Source organism: Rhea pennata, chromosome 2, assembly GCF_028389875.1.
Source record: "Rhea pennata isolate bPtePen1 chromosome 2, bPtePen1.pri, whole genome shotgun sequence".
In the NCBI taxonomy this organism is placed as follows: Eukaryota; Metazoa; Chordata; class Aves; order Rheiformes; family Rheidae; genus Rhea; species Rhea pennata.
The window spans coordinates 54,471,169-54,493,082 of NC_084664.1; the positions used below are offsets into that span (position 1 = coordinate 54,471,169).

The 21,914-nt window shown below is 38.3% G+C and overlaps 1 protein-coding gene across 1 annotated transcript in view; it reads left to right on the forward strand.

The window, feature by feature from the left end:
- SEPTIN7 (septin 7) overlaps window positions 1-21,914 on the forward strand; it is a 64,107-nt gene that overhangs the window by 26,220 nt on the left and 15,973 nt on the right. Inside the window, 4 exon segments of the mRNA XM_062568488.1 lie at window positions 5,944-6,050; window positions 12,652-12,752; window positions 13,338-13,472; window positions 20,306-20,423. Of these exon segments, the coding sequence (XP_062424472.1) occupies window positions 5,944-6,050; window positions 12,652-12,752; window positions 13,338-13,472; window positions 20,306-20,423 (461 nt within the window).

The window sequence follows — 21,914 nt, forward strand, 5'->3', positions numbered from 1 at the left end:
TGCTTTTTCATATTTGCTGTCAGCATTTATATTAATCCATGGTCTTATATGCAACTTTGAATGTTCATGTAGCCTTGTTTCTGTATAAGAGCTAACAACTGCGTGCTACGGTGGCATCAAAGTCACTGGGCATTTGCATAAAGCTGTAGATGCTGGTGTGCATGTGTACTGTGAATATTGTACAGGATGAAAGATGATGAAATGCGTTATTTCTATACCTTCTGACAAGCTTCCCCCTCCCTCACTTTAAATCACGATTAAGAAACTAATGGGATTATATTTTAAGCAAGAACTGTCAAAATAGGTAGGACTTACAAAATGGAGGGAAAAATCTACCCCCAAACTAGCTCACCTGCTAGAAATAAAATACATTTACAGAATGTTTACATCAAAATCTATTCAAGCTATGGAAGAAAAACACCAGTTTTATACTGGATTTGATCTCTTCATAATAACTTTGCCGTGATATGCTTGTATATGGGGTTATCAGGTGTACCAGAAGTCTCTGCCTTCTTGAGTCTGAAAAGTGTTGTTGAATATTTTCCTTATTGTAAAGTAATAAAGCATCTTGAGGTTGTATTTTTGCTATTAGTATTTTAAGTAGCTCTAAATATTGGTTTCTGTTCTGCAATGGAAGCTTTGAAAAATCCGACACTTGCATGTCAGATTTTGGTGACTTGTTTCCAGTAGGCTACTAGCCACAGCAGGATCAGTTTTATTCTTGGCAGTTAACTCATCTTCTGAATCTAAAGTTCAAATGATTCTAAATTAATAGATACAGTGACTAGGACTGGGTCATGTTCTTGGTGACAATTCATGGAGCATACTTGGAGCAATTTAATGGAAGTTTTAGTTTACTATGCTGTGATTGCCATAAGTTTTTTTTTTTTTTCTTTTTTTTTTTCTCCTCGCAGGTGGGTGGTACCTAGGCATTATGTCAGTCTCATCTGGAACTTGGAAAAGCAACTTTAAATTCTTAAGTACGAATAGCATATGTGGTCACATTCTCAACTCTGCAGTTGTCACGTGGCATAAACATTAAATATTATTTGACTGATAGGCAACCAAGTAATTGTTGGTGAAGAGTCTGCAAATAAACTTCTGGTGAGATTGGCAAGAGTAATCATTTTTATTTAATGAAGAGGTAGAAAACAGTTTGCAGATAGTGCACTGAGATGACCAAATACTTACTAGTTATCTAGATAATGATATGTTTAAGGAACTCTCATACGAGGCCACAAATCTAAGAATTTACATCATGTTTACAAGTTCAGTGGTTGGATTTTAGAAAACAAGATCCTAAAAACACTTAGGGATCATGATGGAAAACTAGCCCTGGCTTTTTGGAGCAGTGTGGTAGCCAGATGATGTGTGTTGCATTATCAGGAAATGTAATATATGAATGGGAGAGTGGCTCTCCAACAGGAGTTATGTGTAAAAGTGGAAATTAGGTTGCACTGTTCTGTTGTAGACATTTGAATAAGAATAATGGAAAAAATGGAGGTGATCAGGGCTGTGCCACACTCCCAATGTGACAAAACAAAGAATCATTAAGTTTTAAAGATAGCTTGATTCCTGTTATCAGGGCAAGAATATGCTTCATGTTGAAGTGCCTTTGTAATACTGAAGTCATAACGTATTTGATGGATAGAAGTTGAACTGGGGGAAAAAAGCCACCTGAACACTACTTAGCTGTGGATAGTTTCTGTAACTAGTTATCTCGGAACAGGATTTTGTTTGCTTACAGGGAGTGACTTGGAAATGCAGGTAAAAGTCTGTAGGTTGATTTATATAGATGAGTTGATAACAATGGTCCCTAGTGTTTTTTTTAAAAAAAAAAAAAAAAAAAAAAAAAAAAAAAAAAAACTTTGAGCACTTCCAGATCTCTCCCTCTATTCCCAGGACCTCCAATTTGTTGCTCCATCTTTTAATTGTTAATTCTACATGCTGGACAGTATTTAATGTTGTGCTGGACAGTATTTAATGTTGTGCTGGACAGTATTTAATGTTGTGCTGGACAGTATTTAATGTGGTTTGTAGGCTAGTCTAGTGATTCCCAGTGATCATTTCTAACCCAAAGATGTCTTCAAGAATATAAGCTTAATGGGCATTTCTCTCTTTCCCTTCCCCCAGTGTTACAACTGGCCTTCTTTTCCTTTAGGAAAAAGGAAAATACTTGATCAGTGTATCCTTCACTGAAGGAGAAGAAATTTGACTATCCAAGGTTAAATTTAAGTAATGTGCAGTGTGTTGTCTGCATAAAAATGTTATTTATCAACAGGTGAGCGTTAACCAAAGTATGAGAAAGGCTCCAGTATTTGTATATCATTTAGAAGTTCATAGTCTTGAAGAGTTGGAGCTTTTGATTCCAACGCTAGTTGTTAGTTTCACAAAAGATAAGATCTTCTGTCAGAGAGTAGCAGGAGCATGTGCTTATTTCTACCAACAGGTGTGACTAACTCTGTATTTGGACATGACTACGGAGAAAAATAGCTTGAGAAAATGTTGAAAATTTGAAACATTCATTTGCTGTTAGTCATGAGACACAAAGTAATGAAGAAAACCTTCTGTATCTTTGGGAGAGCAATATATGAAACAGTGGGAAAGTGAGGGCTTGGTAAAGACAGTCAACAGTAGTCAGGCACAACAAATAATAAAGTTCTTGGACTCAGAATTACCCTGCAAAGTGAAACTAATACTGTGGTTTTTGGTCCCGCCTCACCCCGAAATCAAATCATATTTTGTACTGAAATCAGAAAACTCAAGATATTGCTGAAATTCACTCACTAAATTAGACAACTGGATCCGACTGTGCCTTATGATGCACATGTTTGATTGCAAGCTATTACTGCTTGAGTAGTTTTGTCATCTTGCAGTCCTATGCTATCGTATAATGGCGAAGGTGCATTAGTTGGATCTAGATTTTTGTCATGTTAAGGCAAAGTAAATTTAATTTGTTTTCATTGTTTTCCTATGTTTTGTTGCAGAATTCGTAACCTAGGCAATTTTGTGAAGCTGCATCCCGAACTTTTTCAGTAGGGAGAGTTTGGGTTGAACAAGCTTCTACATAGAAAAAATATGTTAACAAAGAAATATTGCTTTTCCTAAGATCTGAATATTTTAAAACTTATGTGCAAAAAGGTGGCTAGTTTTGGTCAAATACTTAGTTTCTCCAATTCTGCTTTCACTGTAGTCAGCAGAAGAAGTTTTCTTTTGATTACAGTGGAAGCAGAGTGACTTCTTGTGCAGTATTGAAACTTACAGTTATGTATTCTTTTTCTTGTGGTTTCTGTATAACTGTTTTATTTGAAACTGGAAGTCTTTTGCTACCCTCACAGGTGTTAACTATAATGTCATCTAAGGCACAGCTACAGCCTGGATTGACTAATTTATAATACTTCAACTGGTAGCAGTTAAGCAGTCTAGACTGCTCCAATCTGTACTGGCTGATTAAAGTTAGTATGAGCATGTGTATCTCGAAGGTGGGGCAGCTGTGAGAACAAGATTGTATGTAAAGGAGGCCAGCACACTTCTCTTTTCAGTGACATCAGCTCAAAGCTGCCTTTTCATCCTTATTGTAGTAAGGGGGGGGGGGAAGATATGCCAGGGCTTTATTACTACAATAATCCAGGAGCAAATCTTTATGGAAGGCTACAGCTGCAGTCACCAGCTAGGCTGAGCTGCTGATTTTTCATCAGATGCCTTTGAAGTTTCACAATCTTACTTCCATATGTTGAATTTCAATGGCAACTTAGCAAGCAGTGTAATCTTTGGAAAAGGTGGTTTTGTGTGTTCCGCTCTGGAGTTTGTAAAGCGTTGTGAGCAGAGTAAGTGCAATAGGTGGGAGAAGGAGAAAGGCCAACTCTTTGTATATTGAAGTACTTCCAGAATCTGATACACAAATGTTTTGCTGCAGCCCATAAATCTATCTTTACTAATGCAGTAGAAAACCTTTTGAGAGCTTACTGTCAACTAAAAAAGTAATCTTCACTGAAGGAGTATGAACTGTACATTGCAAAGTTAGAGGGGTTGGTAGGATGGGCTAAATAACTCTGGTTTAACTTGAGTGATGTGTGTACTTTGAGCAGAGTTCTGAGTTGTGGCTGCAGCTATGAATTTGTAAATCTGAGCCTTTCAGGAGCTTCTTTTTGTTGCAAATTTAGTAGGGAAGCATTTGAACTGCAGCTGACCCTGCCCTAAAGACCTTGCAAGTTAAGAGTAGAATACATGCATCTTTTGTAATCCTATATTGCAGACTCTGTATTTACCAAATAGTTCTGAAATGTGCAACGCATCCGACTGCAGGAAAAGGCAACATCTGTAATGGTAGCAATGAAATGTTTGTCAGCAAACCTGTCCCTACTGGCTCTCACTTAGCTGTCATTTTGGAGTGGGTTTTCCCAGCAGTGCCAGCTTGAGGTTATAGTTTGAGTAAGGTCATCTTGTTCCCTGGACTGATATGGCTTGTCCCTGCACCATAGCCAGTGTGTGCTTGACGTGGGACCAGCTCATCTGTCAGGCAGGGTGGGGTTGGAAGTGCTACTAATCATGCAGGCAGCCTGCAAGAGTTGCAGCATTTCATCAGCTGCTAATCCACTTACTGGACAGCTAATCAGATTGTGCCATTCAGCGTGGCGGAGGCTTTGAGCTCCACAACTGTAATTGAGATGGCTGATGCGCGTAAACTAGCTGGTGTATGAAATCGAGCCAGCTATTACAGTGAAGATAAGGTCTTGTCTGCTAAGGTTCGTAGCTACAAGCACTAATATGAGCTTTTTGTTTCGTAAGTCTTTCTTACTCGTGTTTCCACAGCACACCTGTCTTGATGTATCTTAGAGGGTTTTTTTTATTTAGCTTTTAATTAACCAGTAGCTGCTTGAGGATGAGAGAAGTAATGTTTTTTTCATAAAGGAATGGGGGCAGTGTAGCTTGCTCGCCTTCCTTAGGAAAAAAAAATGCCTTTAGTAGCTCGCATCCACATTCACTTGCTTATGAGCAAATTTCTCCAACACTATCTCTGTTCAGGTCTAATAGTACCTTAAAAACAGGAAACATGATTATTGTATACCTTTTTGGTTTCTTTCTTACGCCAATGTGAACTGTCGTGTTGAACCAGTTTCTTTACAGTAGCAAAACAACTAAAAGACTTGGTTTGTTAAGTATTGCATAAGTAGTTAATCTCAAATTCTTCTTGTTCCTGTGTCTGTAGAGCTGTAAATGGAGGACAGGTTTTGCTGTGGGCTTCATAACTATATTCATTTGGATTGTCATGGAAATAACATTTCCCGATCTTTTAGCAAGACTTATGAAAAAATTACAAAAAAAAAAAAAAAAAAAAAAAGAAGAAGAAAAAGAAAAAAAGAAATTAAAAGAAAAAAAATCCAACCTCTTCCATTGCCCCAACCAAAAAAAAAAAAAAAAAAAAAATAACAGGCTAACCTCATAGTTTTGGAACTTGGTTTTAGCTCTTGTGGGTTTGGTAATTGGACCAAAATAATCTTGATCTTTCTCCCCTTCCATGCTAGCATTTTCCCCTTCTACCCTATTAGAAGGTAAGACCCTCTAATACTTGAAATAAAGGAGAGCATTGTGATGGAAAGTAGTACCAGGAAAGTAGCTAGTTTATAAAGTTTCATGTGGGCAATATTTTATTGGTGTATCTTGGAGGGAGGAGGAGAAACCCTAAATGTGTTCAATACTTAACAGCTTCCTAGATTCTGACCAGAAAAATGGACGTCTGTAGAATCCATCAGTGACAATTAGATTTTTCTGTATAAAATATTCAAGTTTTTACTTGAAAAAAAAATGTAGGTTCTGGAAACCTCAGAGGATGGGGAATGTTTTTAAATGTTACATTTTAAGACTATTTGAAATACAGATTTAAAATACTTATACCATGTGTGATATTTCTGGTTTTACTGAAACTATTTTGTTTTCTTCTAGGTGAATCTGGACTGGGAAAATCAACATTAATCAACTCATTATTCTTAACAGAATTGTATTCCCCAGAGTATCCAGGTCCTTCACACAGAATTAAAAAGACTGTACAGGTATGTGCTGGGGGGGCAACTTTAACTGCAGCTTTAATAAGGTAACTTGCAATTTAGTAACATCGACAATACAGTTGCCATACAAGTATGTTTGTTTAAATAAGGTCAACAATAATTTGAAATGCTAAGAAATACTCAGTTAGTGTCATTCAGCCTATGTTAACTATGAAAAATATTATGTTGTGGAACTTGTAGCTTGTTGGAGCGTGGGATCCCTTCAGAAAAATACTTTGAGTGCTGCCTGTATTCTTGGAAAGTCACATGGATGCAGTCCTGTTAGAAAAAGGAATGTTTTAATGTCGGTTAAACTGTTGAGAATTTCTGTGGAAATACTTAAATGTAAAGCTCTGACTGTTTAAGTTTCTTTTAAAGGAATTGACATGAATGCAATGACCCATTGTGTAAAGGTACCTGACAACCTTCTGCAATGTGAATAATCCATTTTTACCTATTACAGATTGTTATTCTGAAACTTATCTTGGGCTAGGGTGAAAATGACTGACTTTATGTACTAGACTTAAAGTAGGCAAAGAAAATGTTACCGCAAGTGCATGACAAAATGTAGTATTAAAGCCTGAAAAAAAATAATTCATGTAGCATTCTGCTACTGATCAATTTATTTTTTCAAGAAAAGTAGCATGCTTTTTGTATTATGAAAAGATTGCTTAAATATTAAGAAATAGCTAAATAGCTTCTTCTTAGTGTTGTGGATAGTGTATAGGTAATCACTGCTTCTTAGTGGGATATTTTTCTGCCTCCACAGTTGAGCAGCTAAATAAGATAATGTGAGCTCTGTTCATCTCCCTTGATGCGAATCTGACACTTTTCTTTAAGCTGAAGACTATCACAAGCTGAAGGTAGACCATAATAATCTAATCTTATTCTGATGTGGACCAAGGGGTGTTCATAACTGCTGCCCTTGTCCTGCAGAGTTCCTCCAGCTGTGAAACATAGCAAAGTCTCACATCACCTCCACTGTCAGAATTAATTGTGTTACAAAGTGATTAAGCAGCATTAGGTTTGAGTTAATAAGTACTTCAGACATTAAGCAGTAGCTTTAAAACTTGATGCTTTTTTTATTCAATAGAATTGAATAACTGTGCTCCAGTGCTATGATCTACTGACTTCAGTGTTTTGAGGAGGGGAGTATTTTTTTATGCAGTCTTAGCATTTGGGTAAATTACTAAAGAGCCAAGAACTTAGTTATGCTATTATTTAAGATGGTTAAATTAAATTACTTGTCTGTTAGTTCAACATCAGTCTTGAATTCTAATATAAAATGTGTTTGTTGCAGAACATTGTTTTGTATTTCAAAGAAAACTTGTGGAAATCCTGATTTGACAATATATTTACATTTCTTTGAGAATTAATCATGTGTGTTAGGCTAGTTTATCAGTTTGATAGAAAACCACTACAAAATAGACTTTAATGCCTCTGTTAACAAGTTTTTGACTTACCTGAATTGTGTGTTGCATTTATGTACCTTTTTGAGAGATGAGAGCTAGAATGGAAAAGAGATGCAAATAGTTAAGCTCTGGTCTAAGACTTTCTAATGCAAAACAGTGAAGCTCTATGAACACTGGAAGAACTTTGTAAAAGAGTAACTATTTTTTTAGTAGAAGAGAGATTTACTGTGACTTCCTTATTGTTGATTAAACACTGGCATTTGAAGCTAAACCAATTCAGATTGTGTTCACTTACCTAAACTCTGGTTTAAGTAACTTAGGGGTGTGTTGGATTCCCTGGCATTGAAAGATTTTTAATTGGGAAAAATCGTAGGAAGAAATTGAATAAAAACTAACAAACGAAGTTACAGGACACTTTTTAAAGATAACCCCATCCATCCATCTATCCATCTGTCCCTGGCTCCAGGTGCTTTGATAAGAAGAAAACTAAACTAAAATAGCTTGTGTGTTGATTTTGGTCTCTGAGTTAAGTTCTTTTATCTGGTAGGTGGCAAGCTTAGATGCTCTAACCGTCCTGGACCTTTGAGTTCTTCAGAGTGTGTGTGTGTGTGTATTTATATATGTGTGTATATATATATGTATATATATATTATTAATTTACTGGTTGAAGGCAGAGGGTTGGACCTGCACACTTTTCAGGAAGCTTCATTTGATTTTTTAGGCATTTAAAGCTCAAACAAAAACAGGCACTTGAACAGGGACATGACTGAAAAGCCTTTAGATATTTCTCTGCTTCCCCATGTGGATGAAAGCCTTGGAGGGTCTTGGAGGGTTAGCTGAAATAGTTTTTCCGTAGTGAATTAGGGTCTATTATGATTTAGCAAATAACATGACTGGAATACGGTATATTTAAAGGCCACTCCTGACCCTTAGGGACCATTGCTTACTTTATCTAGAAAGGCTGTTTCTTTTTTTGTTCAAATAAATTTGTAGTGTGCTGTGCTTTGCTTTACTTTCAACTAATTCTTGTGATGACTGAAAAATCAGTAAGCATAGCATTCTATATTGGAAACTAAAACTGTCTTTCAGTGTCAATGTCTTAGGGAGGATAAAACTGTTTCCTACCACAACCTTGAAAACTGCGTGGGCTAGCAGCTGTGGCTGATGTGCATGTGATTCCAGTCAAATATTAAAGAATTAACAGTGGGAGCCACTGTTTGGATCCATGGGATTTGTACTCTGTGCTGATGTTAACCTTTTTATGTTGAAATTCAGGATATTGAGTTTTTTCTACAGTTGTATATCCTTAGCTACTATGTGCCTAAGTTGTTCATTGTTTACATGGATTGGAACAGTCCTTGAGAAAGGAGGACAAATTCTTGGTATGCCATTGGTGATTTATATTCCAGCAGACGTCTATTAAAACTATAGTGATACTAGAAGATACAATGGTGACCTATTCATTTATTTTGTAGGACAGAAATGAGATGGACCACCAGAGCATCCTAAAATCCTGGTGATGATAATTGCTGCCTCTTAATATATCGGGAACCGTTATTGATCAGTAATTATGTAGTAAAGATGGATAAATTCTTCTGTCCCATTCAGATAATTACAAACTGTGATTTGGGCAGTTCTTGAAAACAACAGAAGTTTTTAGTGCTGTCTTATCAGTTGTATGCATTTCATGCAAAAAATAGAAAAACAGTTGATATGAAATGACTTGGTGTCAGATGAATTCAAAGGAAACTTCTTCAAAAATGATGAGGTATGAAGTATGTTTTCTCTGATCATTAGTTAACTAGCTAAAATGGAGTATGGTAAAGGATTGTTTAATCCATTAAAAGTGGGCAAGCTACAGCATATATAACTTCACAGAATGTGTAGTACTGCAAAATAGGCCAGTGTGACCTGGTTAACTGGAGTGCGTGGGAAAATGGTAATTTGGGATGATTTTAATTTTCTTTTCTTTTCTTTTAAAAAAAATAAAAGTTTTAAATTCCAAGACTTGAACTAATGTTTTCCATGAATCCCTTGGGAATACTTGTGAAACCAGATGATAGGATGCAGTTGGAGTTTTAAGTATGAATGACATTAGTTTACAGTGATTTTTCTGGATCTTTTCCAGATGTTGCTGCTTGCTATGTCTTTGACCATGTATGGACATATTCATTTAGGGCACAACAGAAAAATAACTTCACAGAGGCTTTGTGGCAGGTTCTTCATCTAATGTTTTCCATCAGCTGTGTTCTCTCTCACAGTGGATATGGTCTGATTATCCACAATCCAGATACAGGGCACTGAATTTGACCTGCTAATATTTCCTATTCTGTAGGTAATAGAAAACCTTGCTCTGATAGCAAGATACCTACTTGAATTTATGAAAAGCATTATTTTTGTGGAAAATTTATATAATCCTCACCTAGATGCACCAAGTGAAATATTAGCACTGTCTGCAGAGATGCAGTTTCTATAGCCCATTTATCAGAAGTTGACTTCATGAATTTAGTCACACTTAAATTTTACAAGCATACAGAATCAGGAAAAATGTTTGATGTGACATTTCTTTACCTTTGATATAAATATTCATTCAAGATAAACTTCTAATTTTTTTATTTTGTAAAAGCATCCTATTCTGAGTGCATAGTTACTTAATGGTTTTGGGGGGGGATTTTTGTGCTAGCAAACAAGGCTGATACCTTGTACCACTTGGCAAAAGTAGAAATGTTAATGTTATCTGTAGTATTTTGAAAGTGTTATGGCTTCTTGTACTCGGAGAACTTGATTATATTGAGGATTGTGTGTTTATTGTATACAAGATAGCAAAAAGAATGCAAGGAATCAGAAGTTAATCTCCTTCATGCTAAAGCTTATGAGTAAGTAGTAAACTTTTGACTGAGTTGACTCTATGGCTGGGGATTTCTGTCCTGAGTTCTGGCATCAACTGTGTACAACAAAATTTTTCTGTAGATTCTGAGGGAAAAAAATCACATTCACCAAATAACATCAACTTAAGTTTAAAAAATGTTTCGTATATTCCCAGATTCTCACTGCTTTGGGCTGGACATTTGTGGAAGTTTAGATGTCGTATAGTTAGTGGAAGGGTAACTTAGTGTTGTCTAAGCCTGTTGGTTTAAAAAAAAAAAAAAAAAAGTGCATTTTAACTTTGCAGTTAGGCCTGGTTGAGTAGGAGGTTGCACTCGCTGGCCTCAAAGTCCACTGTGATTATCATCCTGATCACCTGATGTTGGAGACTCTTGCTTTAATCAAGAAGTTTTACTGATGTTTTGTTACTTTTTTTGTTGGCTGAAGATCCAGCTTGTGAAGACTGCATGCTGTAGATAGCCATGATTCATTTGCTGAGACTTAGCAGCAAAATGATCTGGCTTGGCGTGTGAGGATGGAAGGATCCTTACTGATGAGTAGGGAAAAAAAAAGGAACTTGATTCTGTGTATTCAGAGGTTAAATATGGCACTTTCTCAGCAGTGATCTGTGTTTCTACACATCCTCTTCTGAATTATAATCAGTGTTTTACTTGTGCAGGAGGTGTTTAATTTGACTCTCTACAGGAGTGTTCCTTCACCCTGTAGATCTAGGTTGCATTGTATAACCAGCGCTTGCGACGTGCTTGCGACATTTTCAGGTGTGGTTGTGAGTTGGTCCATTTCAGCTGCGCAATTAGGTATGGGCAAGCAGTTGATCAAGCAGCACTAACACAATCTCTGTGAGACCTGTAAGAGTTGGTCAAGAGACCATCCAGATGGGACTTACTTTGCAAGTTTTTACTCTCCCTAAAAGTTCAGTACTGAATGTTATTGCAGATGTTCACTCAAAGTTATATTTGAATTTCTTTTCTCTCTTCATTTGGGGATCAGGGGGCTTAAGATTGGCAATTGGTGATTTGATGTACGTCTGCATTTTTGTGTGGCCACTTACTGTTATGAATAATTTGCTTGCCTGAGTGATACTGGTATTCACAACCTCTTAATTTAGGCCATGTTACTTGAATATCTATCTAGAAAAGTGTCACTAGTAATTTAATAGAAATTGTCTTAGTATCAGGATGACTACGATTAAATGTGAGAGAGCTGTGAAAGAGTCAAAATGCTGACTTGAATTTGTCATTTCCTACAGTTATAGATCACACTGATAACACTGTAGTTGTGGGGTTTTTTTGTTTTGCTTTGTTTTAAACTGAATGATACTTTCTCTGCCATTGGCATTTTATGTAATTATAGGATAGGATATTAGTACCTCATTTTGGGGAAAGAAGAGAAAGAAGCCCACTTGCTGTTTAGCTTAAATTTCTAGGATCTGTTTCACGGTATGCTTAATGCAAACTGACTCTGAGCTGTACCGCAGGTGAGTGGCCGCAACCTGAGCGCGCCGTTCCCACAGCCGCGTTCTGCATCCTACCTTGTGCTGGTGCAGTTGCCTTGTGAGTCAGTTTTCCATCAGGGACTGGAGCTAACAGAAAAGCAATCTGGCCTGGCCCAGGAGATCGAGCTCTAGCGCAAAAGGGCAGAGTGAGTGGCAGGGAGAACTGTGTTGCTTGGGAGCAGATTGCAGTAAGATTATATTACCTTCTAACCTTAATGTATTTTTAACAGGAAGGCATCATTTTCTAGGATTCCATTTCCCAAGCATTATACTAACTGAGGACAAATAAATACATTCTTAAAAAAAAAAAAAAAAAAAAAAAAAAACAAAAAAAAAAAAAAAGAAGAAGAAGAAAGGGAGGGGGGATCGCAAACCACACAACTCTAGAATTTGGTATTTAAAGTGGTGGTGGTGTTTTAAAAAAATCATTTTCTTTGAAGTGACTCAAAATAATAATTTTGGCAAGTATTATGCGTGGACTATCAGCATATCTGGATACTTCAGAATACTTGTTTTTATATTAACATCAGTTTTGTTGATTAAGATTTTCCTGTTTCAACAAGAATTAATATTTTAAGGCTCATTATATACCTAGACAGGTTTTTATCACTAATTTGTACTTAAAGAATGACCCCATTTTAACATAAAATTTTAATATCAAAAAAATTGGGATTTCCTATAGGAAGGAAGCAATCAGAACCCCTATGAAGTAGAAGGGTTAACTTCTCTGTGCAAGATTTCTTATTCGTTGAATGCTTTTCGCTGTGTTAAAAGTGATTAAATTGCTAAACACTCAATTTTGTTCATTTTACAGGTTGAGCAGTCGAAAGTTTTAATCAAAGAAGGTGGTGTGCAGTTACTGCTTACAATAGTTGACACACCAGGGTTTGGTGATGCTGTGGATAATAGTAATTGGTAAGAAATTCTTGTATGTTTTCTCAAAAACTTTTTGAATTGTATTTTTTGATTTAACACCTTGGGATGTTTTTTAAATGCATGCTTTGACCTTCGGTTTAAGTGTTGTTGCCTTTAAACCTGTGTTTTTCTATTAGCTTCAAACTTTGAGTACTGTAGTTCTGATCACATTTTAATCAAATTATAATAGCAATTGGCTTCTCTCTAGCTACCTTTAAAGTGAATGGAATAGATAGCTCTGTTATCAACACTCCCAATATACTGAGCCTACTTATATGCTTCATGAGGTTTGACCAGTAAAGTGTATTCGTCTCATTACTGTTCTTAAGTGTTCTATTTAATGCTATTACAATGAAGGTAAATGTGTTTGAAAGGTTTTTTTCCGTGAGCTACTCTCTCTGAGTTCAGAGCTATGTAACTTGATTGCATGTTGAGGAGCTTATCTTTTAAAATATGCCTCGTTAAAGTCTCTTAAAAAAAAAAAAAAAGTCACAAGGAAATAGTGTGCATCTATTTCTTAGCAAATTCAGACTTTTTTTTTACATAAGTGATAAACATGGATTTTTATTCATGTAACCTCTGCAGTTGGCAGCCTGTTATCGACTACATTGACAGTAAATTTGAGGACTACCTGAATGCAGAATCTCGAGTGAACAGACGTCAGATGCCAGATAATAGAGTGCAGTGTTGTTTATACTTCATTGCTCCATCAGGACATGGGTTAGTATTAGTATGTTTAATATTCCCTTTCTCCGTCTTTATCTCAGATGAACATCCAAGCTTTGGCATTCTTAATTATGCAAAGTTCCAGACAGGATTTTCTTAATGGCCTACGGACCCTGTTTAATTTTGAAGATGAGCTTACTTTGGCTTCTCAAACATAAGCAAGCCAGACTAGAAATAACTTAAAATACCAGAGAACAGGATCACACATAAATTACATAGCAAGAAAAATGGTCCTGGCACTTGAGAACACTTGTGTATTTTTAATTACTCCAATACTGTTTGTATGATATATTTGTCTTTTGTTCAAATACTCATGTTTAAAATGTTCACAGTTCAAGCAATGGTATTTTTCCTTTTGATCCTCTCTCCATCCCTCCAAGTTTAACAATAAATTGAAGATGGGAAGTTTCATGCATCTTTAGTATTAAAGCATGTTTTAATTCACTTGGTTCTGAATCCTTTGTCTAGTGAGTTGAAAATTTCAGTATGAATGTTCTGCCCTTTTATTTCCCCCGGCTATTATGCAATCTTCTACCAACTTCTCGTTTTTTAACTTGATCAGACTTCGATCTAGTGGTAGGACAACAGAACTGCATTTCCAGTACATAGTAGATGCAGATTGTATTGTATCTGAAATCGGTTGCTTAGTATTTTATCATGGTATTATAATTAATTAAATTTGTCAGAGATACTTTAATGTATAACCTGATAACCAGAAAGAGGATAAGCTAAGTAGCCTTATACAAACTCTTCTATCATGTATATGAAAAGCAACAGAAACTATTGAAGGAAATAATGAAGGATTTCTAAGGAGTATTCCTCAGACAGTAGAAAATGTCAGCTATTACATTCAGTTTCTATAGCTTGGCATTATAGTGCTTCTAGTAATCATTCTGAATTAGCCAATGACTTTTAAAATTTGGAAAGAAATCAGTTTATTGAGGATGACAGATAAAACTTTATGTGAACTTGTCGTAATTATTTGACATTTGTCACAAGAAATAAATAGTAATTTTATTTTTCTTTGTCTGCTTAAATGTTTATAGGATAGTCAGTTTTAAATGCAAACATTTGAATTCTTGGTAAATACTGTTTTATTACTTGTGCCAAATTATGTTGTTTAGATAAAGAGAAAACAAAGCATTCCTTTTTACTTTTTTTTGGAGTATAACTTTCAGATTTTTTCAAAAAACATTTACCATTTTCATAGAATCATGGAATCAGTAAGGTTGGAAGGGACCTCTGGAGATCATCTTGTCCAGCCTCCCCACTCAGCAGGGTCACCTAGAGCATGTTAGACAGGGTTGCATCCAGGCAGGCCTTGAAGATCTCCAGAGAAGGAGACCCCACAGCCTCTCTGGGCAGCCTGGTCCAGAGCTCTGTCACTCTCAAAGGGAAGAAATTCCCCCTCACTGTCAGGCGGAACTTCCTGTGGTTCCGTTTCTGCCCATTGCCTCTTGTCCTGTCACATGGGACAACTGAAAAGAGTTTAGCCCCGTCCCCTTGACACCCTCCCTTCAGGTTCTTATACACATTGATAAGATCCCCCCTCAGGCTTCTCTTCCCCAGGCTAAACAGGCCCAGCTCTCGCAGCCGTTCCTCAGAGGGCAGATGCTACAGCAGCTACGATCATCTTCGTAACCCTACGCTGGCCTCTCTCCAGTAGCTCCATGTCCCTCTTGTACTGGGGAGCCCAGAACTGGACACAGTACTCGAGATGAGGCCTCCCGAGGGCTGAGTAGAGGGGCAGGATCAACTCCCTCCACCTGCTGGCAACACTCTTCCTAATGCACCCAAGGAGACCATTGGCCGCCTTGGCCACAAGGGCGCATTCCTGGCTCATGGTCAACTTGTCATCCACCAGCACTCCCAGGTCCTTCTCTGCAGAGCTGCTCTCCAGAAAGTCAGCCCCCAGCTTGTCCTGGTGCCTAGGGTTATTTTTCCCTAGGTGCAGGACTCTGCACTCCCCCTTGTTGAGCCTCAGGAGGTTCCTCTTTGCCCAACTCTCCAGCCTGTCCAGGTCTCTCTGAATGGCAGCACAGCCCTCCGGAGTATCAGCCACTCCTCCCAGCTTGGTATACTCAGCAAACTGGGTGAGGAGGCACTCTGTCCCCTCACCCAGGTCATTGATGAAGAAGTTGAGCAGGATGGGAGCCAGTCCTCAGCTGTGGGGGACTCCACTAGCCACAGGCCTCCAACTAGAGTCTGCGCCACTGATGACGACCCTCTGAGCTCTGCTTTTCAGCCAGTTCTCAATCCATCTCACTGTCCACTCGTCTAACCCACACTTCCTGAGCTTACCTATGAGGATGTTGCGCGAGACAGGGTCAAAAGCCTTGCTGAAGTCAAGGCAGACAACGTCCACTGCTCTCTCCTCATCTACCCAGCCAGTCATTCCACCGTAGAAGGCTATCAGGTTGGTTAAGCGGGATTTCCCCTTGGTGAATCCATGCTGGCTACTCCCAATCACCTTCACCTTTTCCTCCATATGCCTGGAGATGACATCCAGAATGAGCTGTTCCATCTCCTTCCCGGGGATGGAGGTGAGGCTGACTGGCCTATAGTTCCCTGGGTCCTCCTTCTTGCCCTTTTTGAAGACTGGAGTGACATTGGCTTTCTTCCAGTCCTCAGGCACCTCTCCAGTTCTCCAGGACCTTTCAAAGATGATGGAGAGCAGCCTGGCAACAACATCCGCCAGCCCCCTCAGTACCCGTGGGTGCATCCCATCCGGGCCCATGGATTTGTGGATGTCGAGCTTGCCCAGAAGGTCTCTAATCCTGTTCTCCTCAACCTTCTCCAGTCTTTCCCTCTCCGGACTTTCTCCCTCACATCCGGTCTCTGGATTCATGGGGGCTGCCGTTAGCAGTGGAGACTGAAGCAAAGAAGGCATTCAGTAACTCTGCCTTCTCTGTATCCCTTGTCACCAGGGCCCCCGCCCATTCAATAGTGGGCCTACATTTTCTGTATTCCTCCTCTTGCTGCTGCTGTATCTGAAGAAGCCCTTCCTGTTGTCCTTGACATCCCTTGCCAGACTCAATTCCAGCTGGGCCTTAGCCTTCCTTGCTGCATCTCCACACACTCTGACTGCATTCCTATAATTCTCCCAGGTAGCCTGTCCCCTCTTCCACATTCTGTGTACTTTCTTCTTCTGTCTGAATTTGGCCAAGAGCTCCTTGCTCACCTATGCAGGTCTCCTGCCCCTTTTGCTGCCCTTCTGCAGCAAAAGCCCTTGCTGCCATAGGGATGCACCACTCTTGAGCTTGGAGGAAGCAATGCTTGAATACTAGCCAGCTGTCATGGACCCTCCTTCCTTCTAGGGCCTTAACCCATGAGATTCCTCCAAGTAGGTCTCTGAGGAGCCCAAAGTCTGCTCTCCTGAAGTCCAGGGTTGCATTCCTGCTTGTTGCCTTACTTCTTTTCTGCAGGATCCTGAACTCCACCATCTCGTGGTCACTGCAGCCAAGGCTACCTCCAACCTTCACATCTCTAACCAGTCCCTCTCTGTTGGTAAGGACAGGGTCCAGCAGGACACCCTTCCTCGTAGGCTCCTCCACCATTTGTGACAAAAAGTTGTCGTTGATACATTGCAGGAGCCTCCTGGACTGCTTGTGCCTTGGTGTGTAGTCCCTCCAGCAGATATCAGGGTGGTTGAAGTCTCCCATGAGAACCAGGGCCTGTGATCATGAGGCTACTTCCAGCTGTGTATAGAAGGCCTCATCGACTTCTTCCTGGTCAGGTGGCCTGTAGTAGGCACCCAGAACAGTGTCCCCCATGCTAACCTGCCCTTTGATCTTTACCCATAAGCTCTCAGCTACCTTCTCCTCCTCCACCCCTAGGCAGAGCTCAATGCATACCATTTGCTCTCTCACATAAAGAGCAGCTCCACCACCTCGCCTTCCTGGCTTGTCTTTCTTAAAAAGCACATAGCCATCCATGACAGCGTTCTAGTCATGTGAGCTATCCCACCATGTCTCTGTGATTGCAATGAGATCATGGCCCTGCTATCGCACACAGATCTCCAGCTCCTCCAGTTTGTTCCCCATGCTGTGTGCGTTGGTGTACAGGCATTTCAAAGAGGTGGTCATGCCTGCAGGTTTCCCAGGAAGGGTGTATGGGGGTCTCCCATAGCCATGTCCCAAACGCACATCCCCAGCTGCATGTACCCGTTGGAGGCCCCCCAACCTGAGTCGTGTCTTGTTGTCTACCCTGTCTGTATTTTTTCCATCCTTATTTTACCTGTTAAAGCTTTTTAACCAGTGAGAGATGCAGATTGTTTAAAAGGGGGAAAAAAATAATGCTTCAGATAAATCAGGTTTTGGCCACTATATTTGTGATTTTAAAAGGTAGAGAGGTATACTCTTTGCAGTAGTATCTATTATTATTCTTGGGAGGGGGGAAGTGTAAAACTGGGATAGGTTTGAGTAACTTCTTTCAGATACTGGAGTAAATGATTGGAATCCTCATCTAATTGAGGAAACAAACGGAGCACTGAGAAAATTGGTGCTTCTGTTGCATTCATTTCCTCTTTTGCATGTTGTCTTCTCTGAAAGAACATTACTCACTTCCTACCTGTTTTTTGTGGTGGTGCTGCCTCCCAGCATGTTTCCTGTGCAGACAGTGGCCTCTGTAACCTCTCAAGTAGGTTACTCTTCACTTTTAATAGGACATGATTCAGTTTAGTGTGAGCTTGCTTTTGACTTAATGTGTATGTGAAAAACAGCTTGTTACTATTTGTGAAGAATAGAAGTTGCTAGTTAGGTCCTTCCACTTGAAAGCATCCTGCAGGTTTTACTTGGCATCTTCAGAGAGGTCTGAACTAATGGGTTAGGTGTGTGGCTTTTTTGGGAGGGTGGGGAGAGGGAGTGTTTAGAAGGAGGAGGAGGAGGAGGAGGAGGAAAAAAAAGAAAAAAAAAGAGAGAGAGAGAGAGCGCCTTATAGGTGAGTAAATGGGATGATAAGAATTGCTGGTTCTTCCTGCAATTCTGGGATCTTACCTAAGAGCTTCCTGCTTCAGTTGCTCCACTTCAAACTTAGGTGCTCGACTCAAGCGCTGCTGTAGTTCTGAACTGTGCTGCTGTGGCACTTGCCCCTCAAACTAATGCTGATGTAGCTTGCTTTTGAAGTGAGGCTAGAGAAAGCACGTTAAAGTAAATGGACAGCCAAACGAACGTTTTTAAACTAGATATGCATTAATGTTAGCAGTTTAATGGAAACATTTTGTGAAGCTGAAAAATGCAGTAGCAAGTAGAAAATGTTAAAGTGCAGCTCAATACATTTTCCTTAATAGGAAAAAGAGATTAGGCTTTTTTTTGTATTTTTAAATATTTGAAAAGTTCTAATTCGTGCTAGGACTTCAGAATGCTGTAGTCATCATTAACACATCTGGATTTCATAGCATTAGAAGATTCAATATTTGTTTGTAGGAAGAAACAACTTTCCTTTTCACGGAAAAAAATTACAAGGTGAATTGGAACATGTAATTTTTCTCTTATAAGTGTCAAGCTTGTTACTTATGTATGAAGTAAATTCCATAAATTTGGTCTTAGCTCTTACAATTTTTCTCTTTACCTATTTGTGTAGTTGCCAGTCTTAGTTCATTAGTCTCTAAAAACGTTAGTATGAAAGCCAAATGTGCTGGAATCAGCTGGATTTATCTTGATGGAATGTGGAAGTCTGCATTGCCCTTGCCAGCATATCTACCCCATGACCTGAGATTCCCTGAAGTAGGTCTGCCTAAACCTGTTTTCAATAGTTTTTTCTTTAACAGTGTAAGAGTTGAAGGAGATTTGTTTGTTTTCTGATAGAGGCCTGAAAAATACAGTAGGAGAATGAGAGGTGTCACTTTTATAGTGACACTAATGTTACTGTGGAACTTGTTCTAACGGGATTGTCTCATCTTGAAATATTTCTTTTAGAAGCACTGCTGCTTTGCAGCATCTCCCTAATGCTATTTGCAGTCACATATTATGGGTGTCTATGTTTAGGAGGAGAGGCTTAAGTTTGAGTAATAAGTGGATCTGTTCTTAATGTTCCATGTAATGTACCGTTAACTTGTTTGGTTACTTCTCAATCCTAGTCAGTTTGGGTGATTTTTATGTGGGAAATCTTGCTTAAATTCTTTAACTACTTCAAGGCAAACAAGCAGGCTATAATTCTAGAGCATTGATGCATCAAGGCCTGTGCCTTTAGTGTGGCAAGCAGGGGAAGTCGATCACTTGGCACGCATTAGTGGTGTTTGTGTACCTATAGGATGAGATTTTTGTTGTTTTGTTAAGTAATGTTTGACTTGTCATCCACTTTTATAATGGTCTTTTTGTGCACAGTAACTTAGAGATGAGATGGTCCTTTTATATGCAAGCCACAAAGTTAGCTGTCTTCAACAGTTTAATGTAGAAAAAAACTTTGTAGTTCACTTTCAGAAAAGAGCATACAAATAAACATAACTTTCAGAAGATCACATATATTTCACCCATATATGTGAACAAGCCATGATTCACAATCATAAACTCTTACTAGTCAGGTTTTAAATGAGAACATCTTCCAGCTGGTAACATAAGAACTCTCCTGCAAATGTAGTAACCTTATCAGTTGCTTAAATGAGTATAATTTCAGCTAGCAGAAATCTCTTGACTGCTAGCAACTTATTACTCTAATTTTGTATAGTGCTTAAAGATTTCCTATACCAGCTGCAGGTAGTCTTTTGAATTTCATTCTATTTATCTCTCATAAATCAGTGTCTTCAGACTAGTTGTCAAGACAAATCTTGATTCATTTGTACGTTCTTGATTAATTAAAATAAATTGCAAGGCTTTAATATTGTCTTTCAGACTTAAGCCTTTGGATATAGAGTTTATGAAGCGCCTGCATGAAAAAGTGAATATCATTCCACTTATTGCCAAAGCAGACACACTTACACCCGAGGAATGCCAACAGTTTAAAAAACAGGTGAGTTAAAAGATTAACATTTACCACATGAGATAGTTCAATAAGTTGGTCCCTATGGAAATGGTGAGATTTAACTTCTCATATGCTAAGCTTAAACCCTAAAGCAACAACTTGAGACAGCAAAGCTAAGTAATTTATATCTCTAGATTTAATTACATTTTTTTGGTGAAATAACCTTGCTCCTTTTCCTCAGGGAAAGAGATTTTAAGTGTAGTATGATTCTTGGCAATTAAAATATTTCATTGCTAAAGATAAAAATCAGTAAAGGAGAAAGGAACATTCAGTGTTTAGATGCATAACAAAAACAGCGAAAAGGGGTATTTAACAGTACTATTCATTGAATTAAGGCATTCACTTTCATTTTGGTATGCTATATTTATTAAAGTCGCATCAGGCACTGGATGAGTAACAGTATACTTGCCATTTGGTAATGTAAGACAACTCTTAGAATGCTTTTTAAAGATGGTGGGAGTTGTAGCATTGATGCAAATGAAATGGTTTATTTTCTGTATTTGTAGAATAAAGTTGGTATTGATGCTTTTTTTTTTTTTCTTGTTTTCCCCCCAGTTGGTTTATGTTTTATTTCAGCTATGAGATCAGAGTAGGACACTTAGTCTTTTCCTGTGTTTTAGGATGAGAAGAGGGAGGACACACAGGAGGACAAGAAAAGACATGGAGTTTGTTTTATTGAGCTGTGTCCAGTCCTACTTTAAAAGCACACAGATTCTGAAAATAAATTTGAATTAGGAGATGATGCTGTGTGCAAAGCTGTTAGTTTAAGTCTGAAAATGAAATGTTATTTTCTACCTTGGAGAAATTTAGGCAAATCTGAAGTTCCCTTTGGTTGCATTCATGTTTTTGATGTTATTGAATACAGAGGAAAAAGAGGACAGAAGGCAGAATATTTATTAATATATATGCAGCTTTATCATAAGTTGACATTATGTAGGCCAGACTTCCCAAATCAAACTTCTAAAATAAGTCATTGCATGAACTGCAAACTTACCTTCTTTGAGTTTGCAAACCCATGAACCAAAAATAATCCCCAGAGTACTGCAGTGTAGCTGTCAGCTAAATAGTCTTATATTTTTTCCATTCTAAAATTCTGGAAAACTCATCAGACTTGTTTTAAAAATAACCTTCAGACAAGTCAGAAACCAGAACAGTAACAGGCTTATTTTTGATGGCACTGTCAGTTATTTAAAATTTTCATTGGTGTTCACAAATATTTTTTCAAAACTTGTAGCTAGAGTCAGTTCATCTGTCACAAGCTCTACTGAAATAGGCAGGTGATCTTGCTTCAAGCGACTGATGCTCAGGTGAGCCAGAAACAGAAAAGTACAGGAGTGACAGTAGTAGCTATTGCAGGAATTCAAAGAGCTGAAGTATACCTGCACTTACATATTCAAATCCTTTCAAATCCTTTTTTTTTTTCTTTTTTTTTTTTTTCTTGAAAGAAAGTATTCAATTGCTAGACTAGTTTGGAGATCT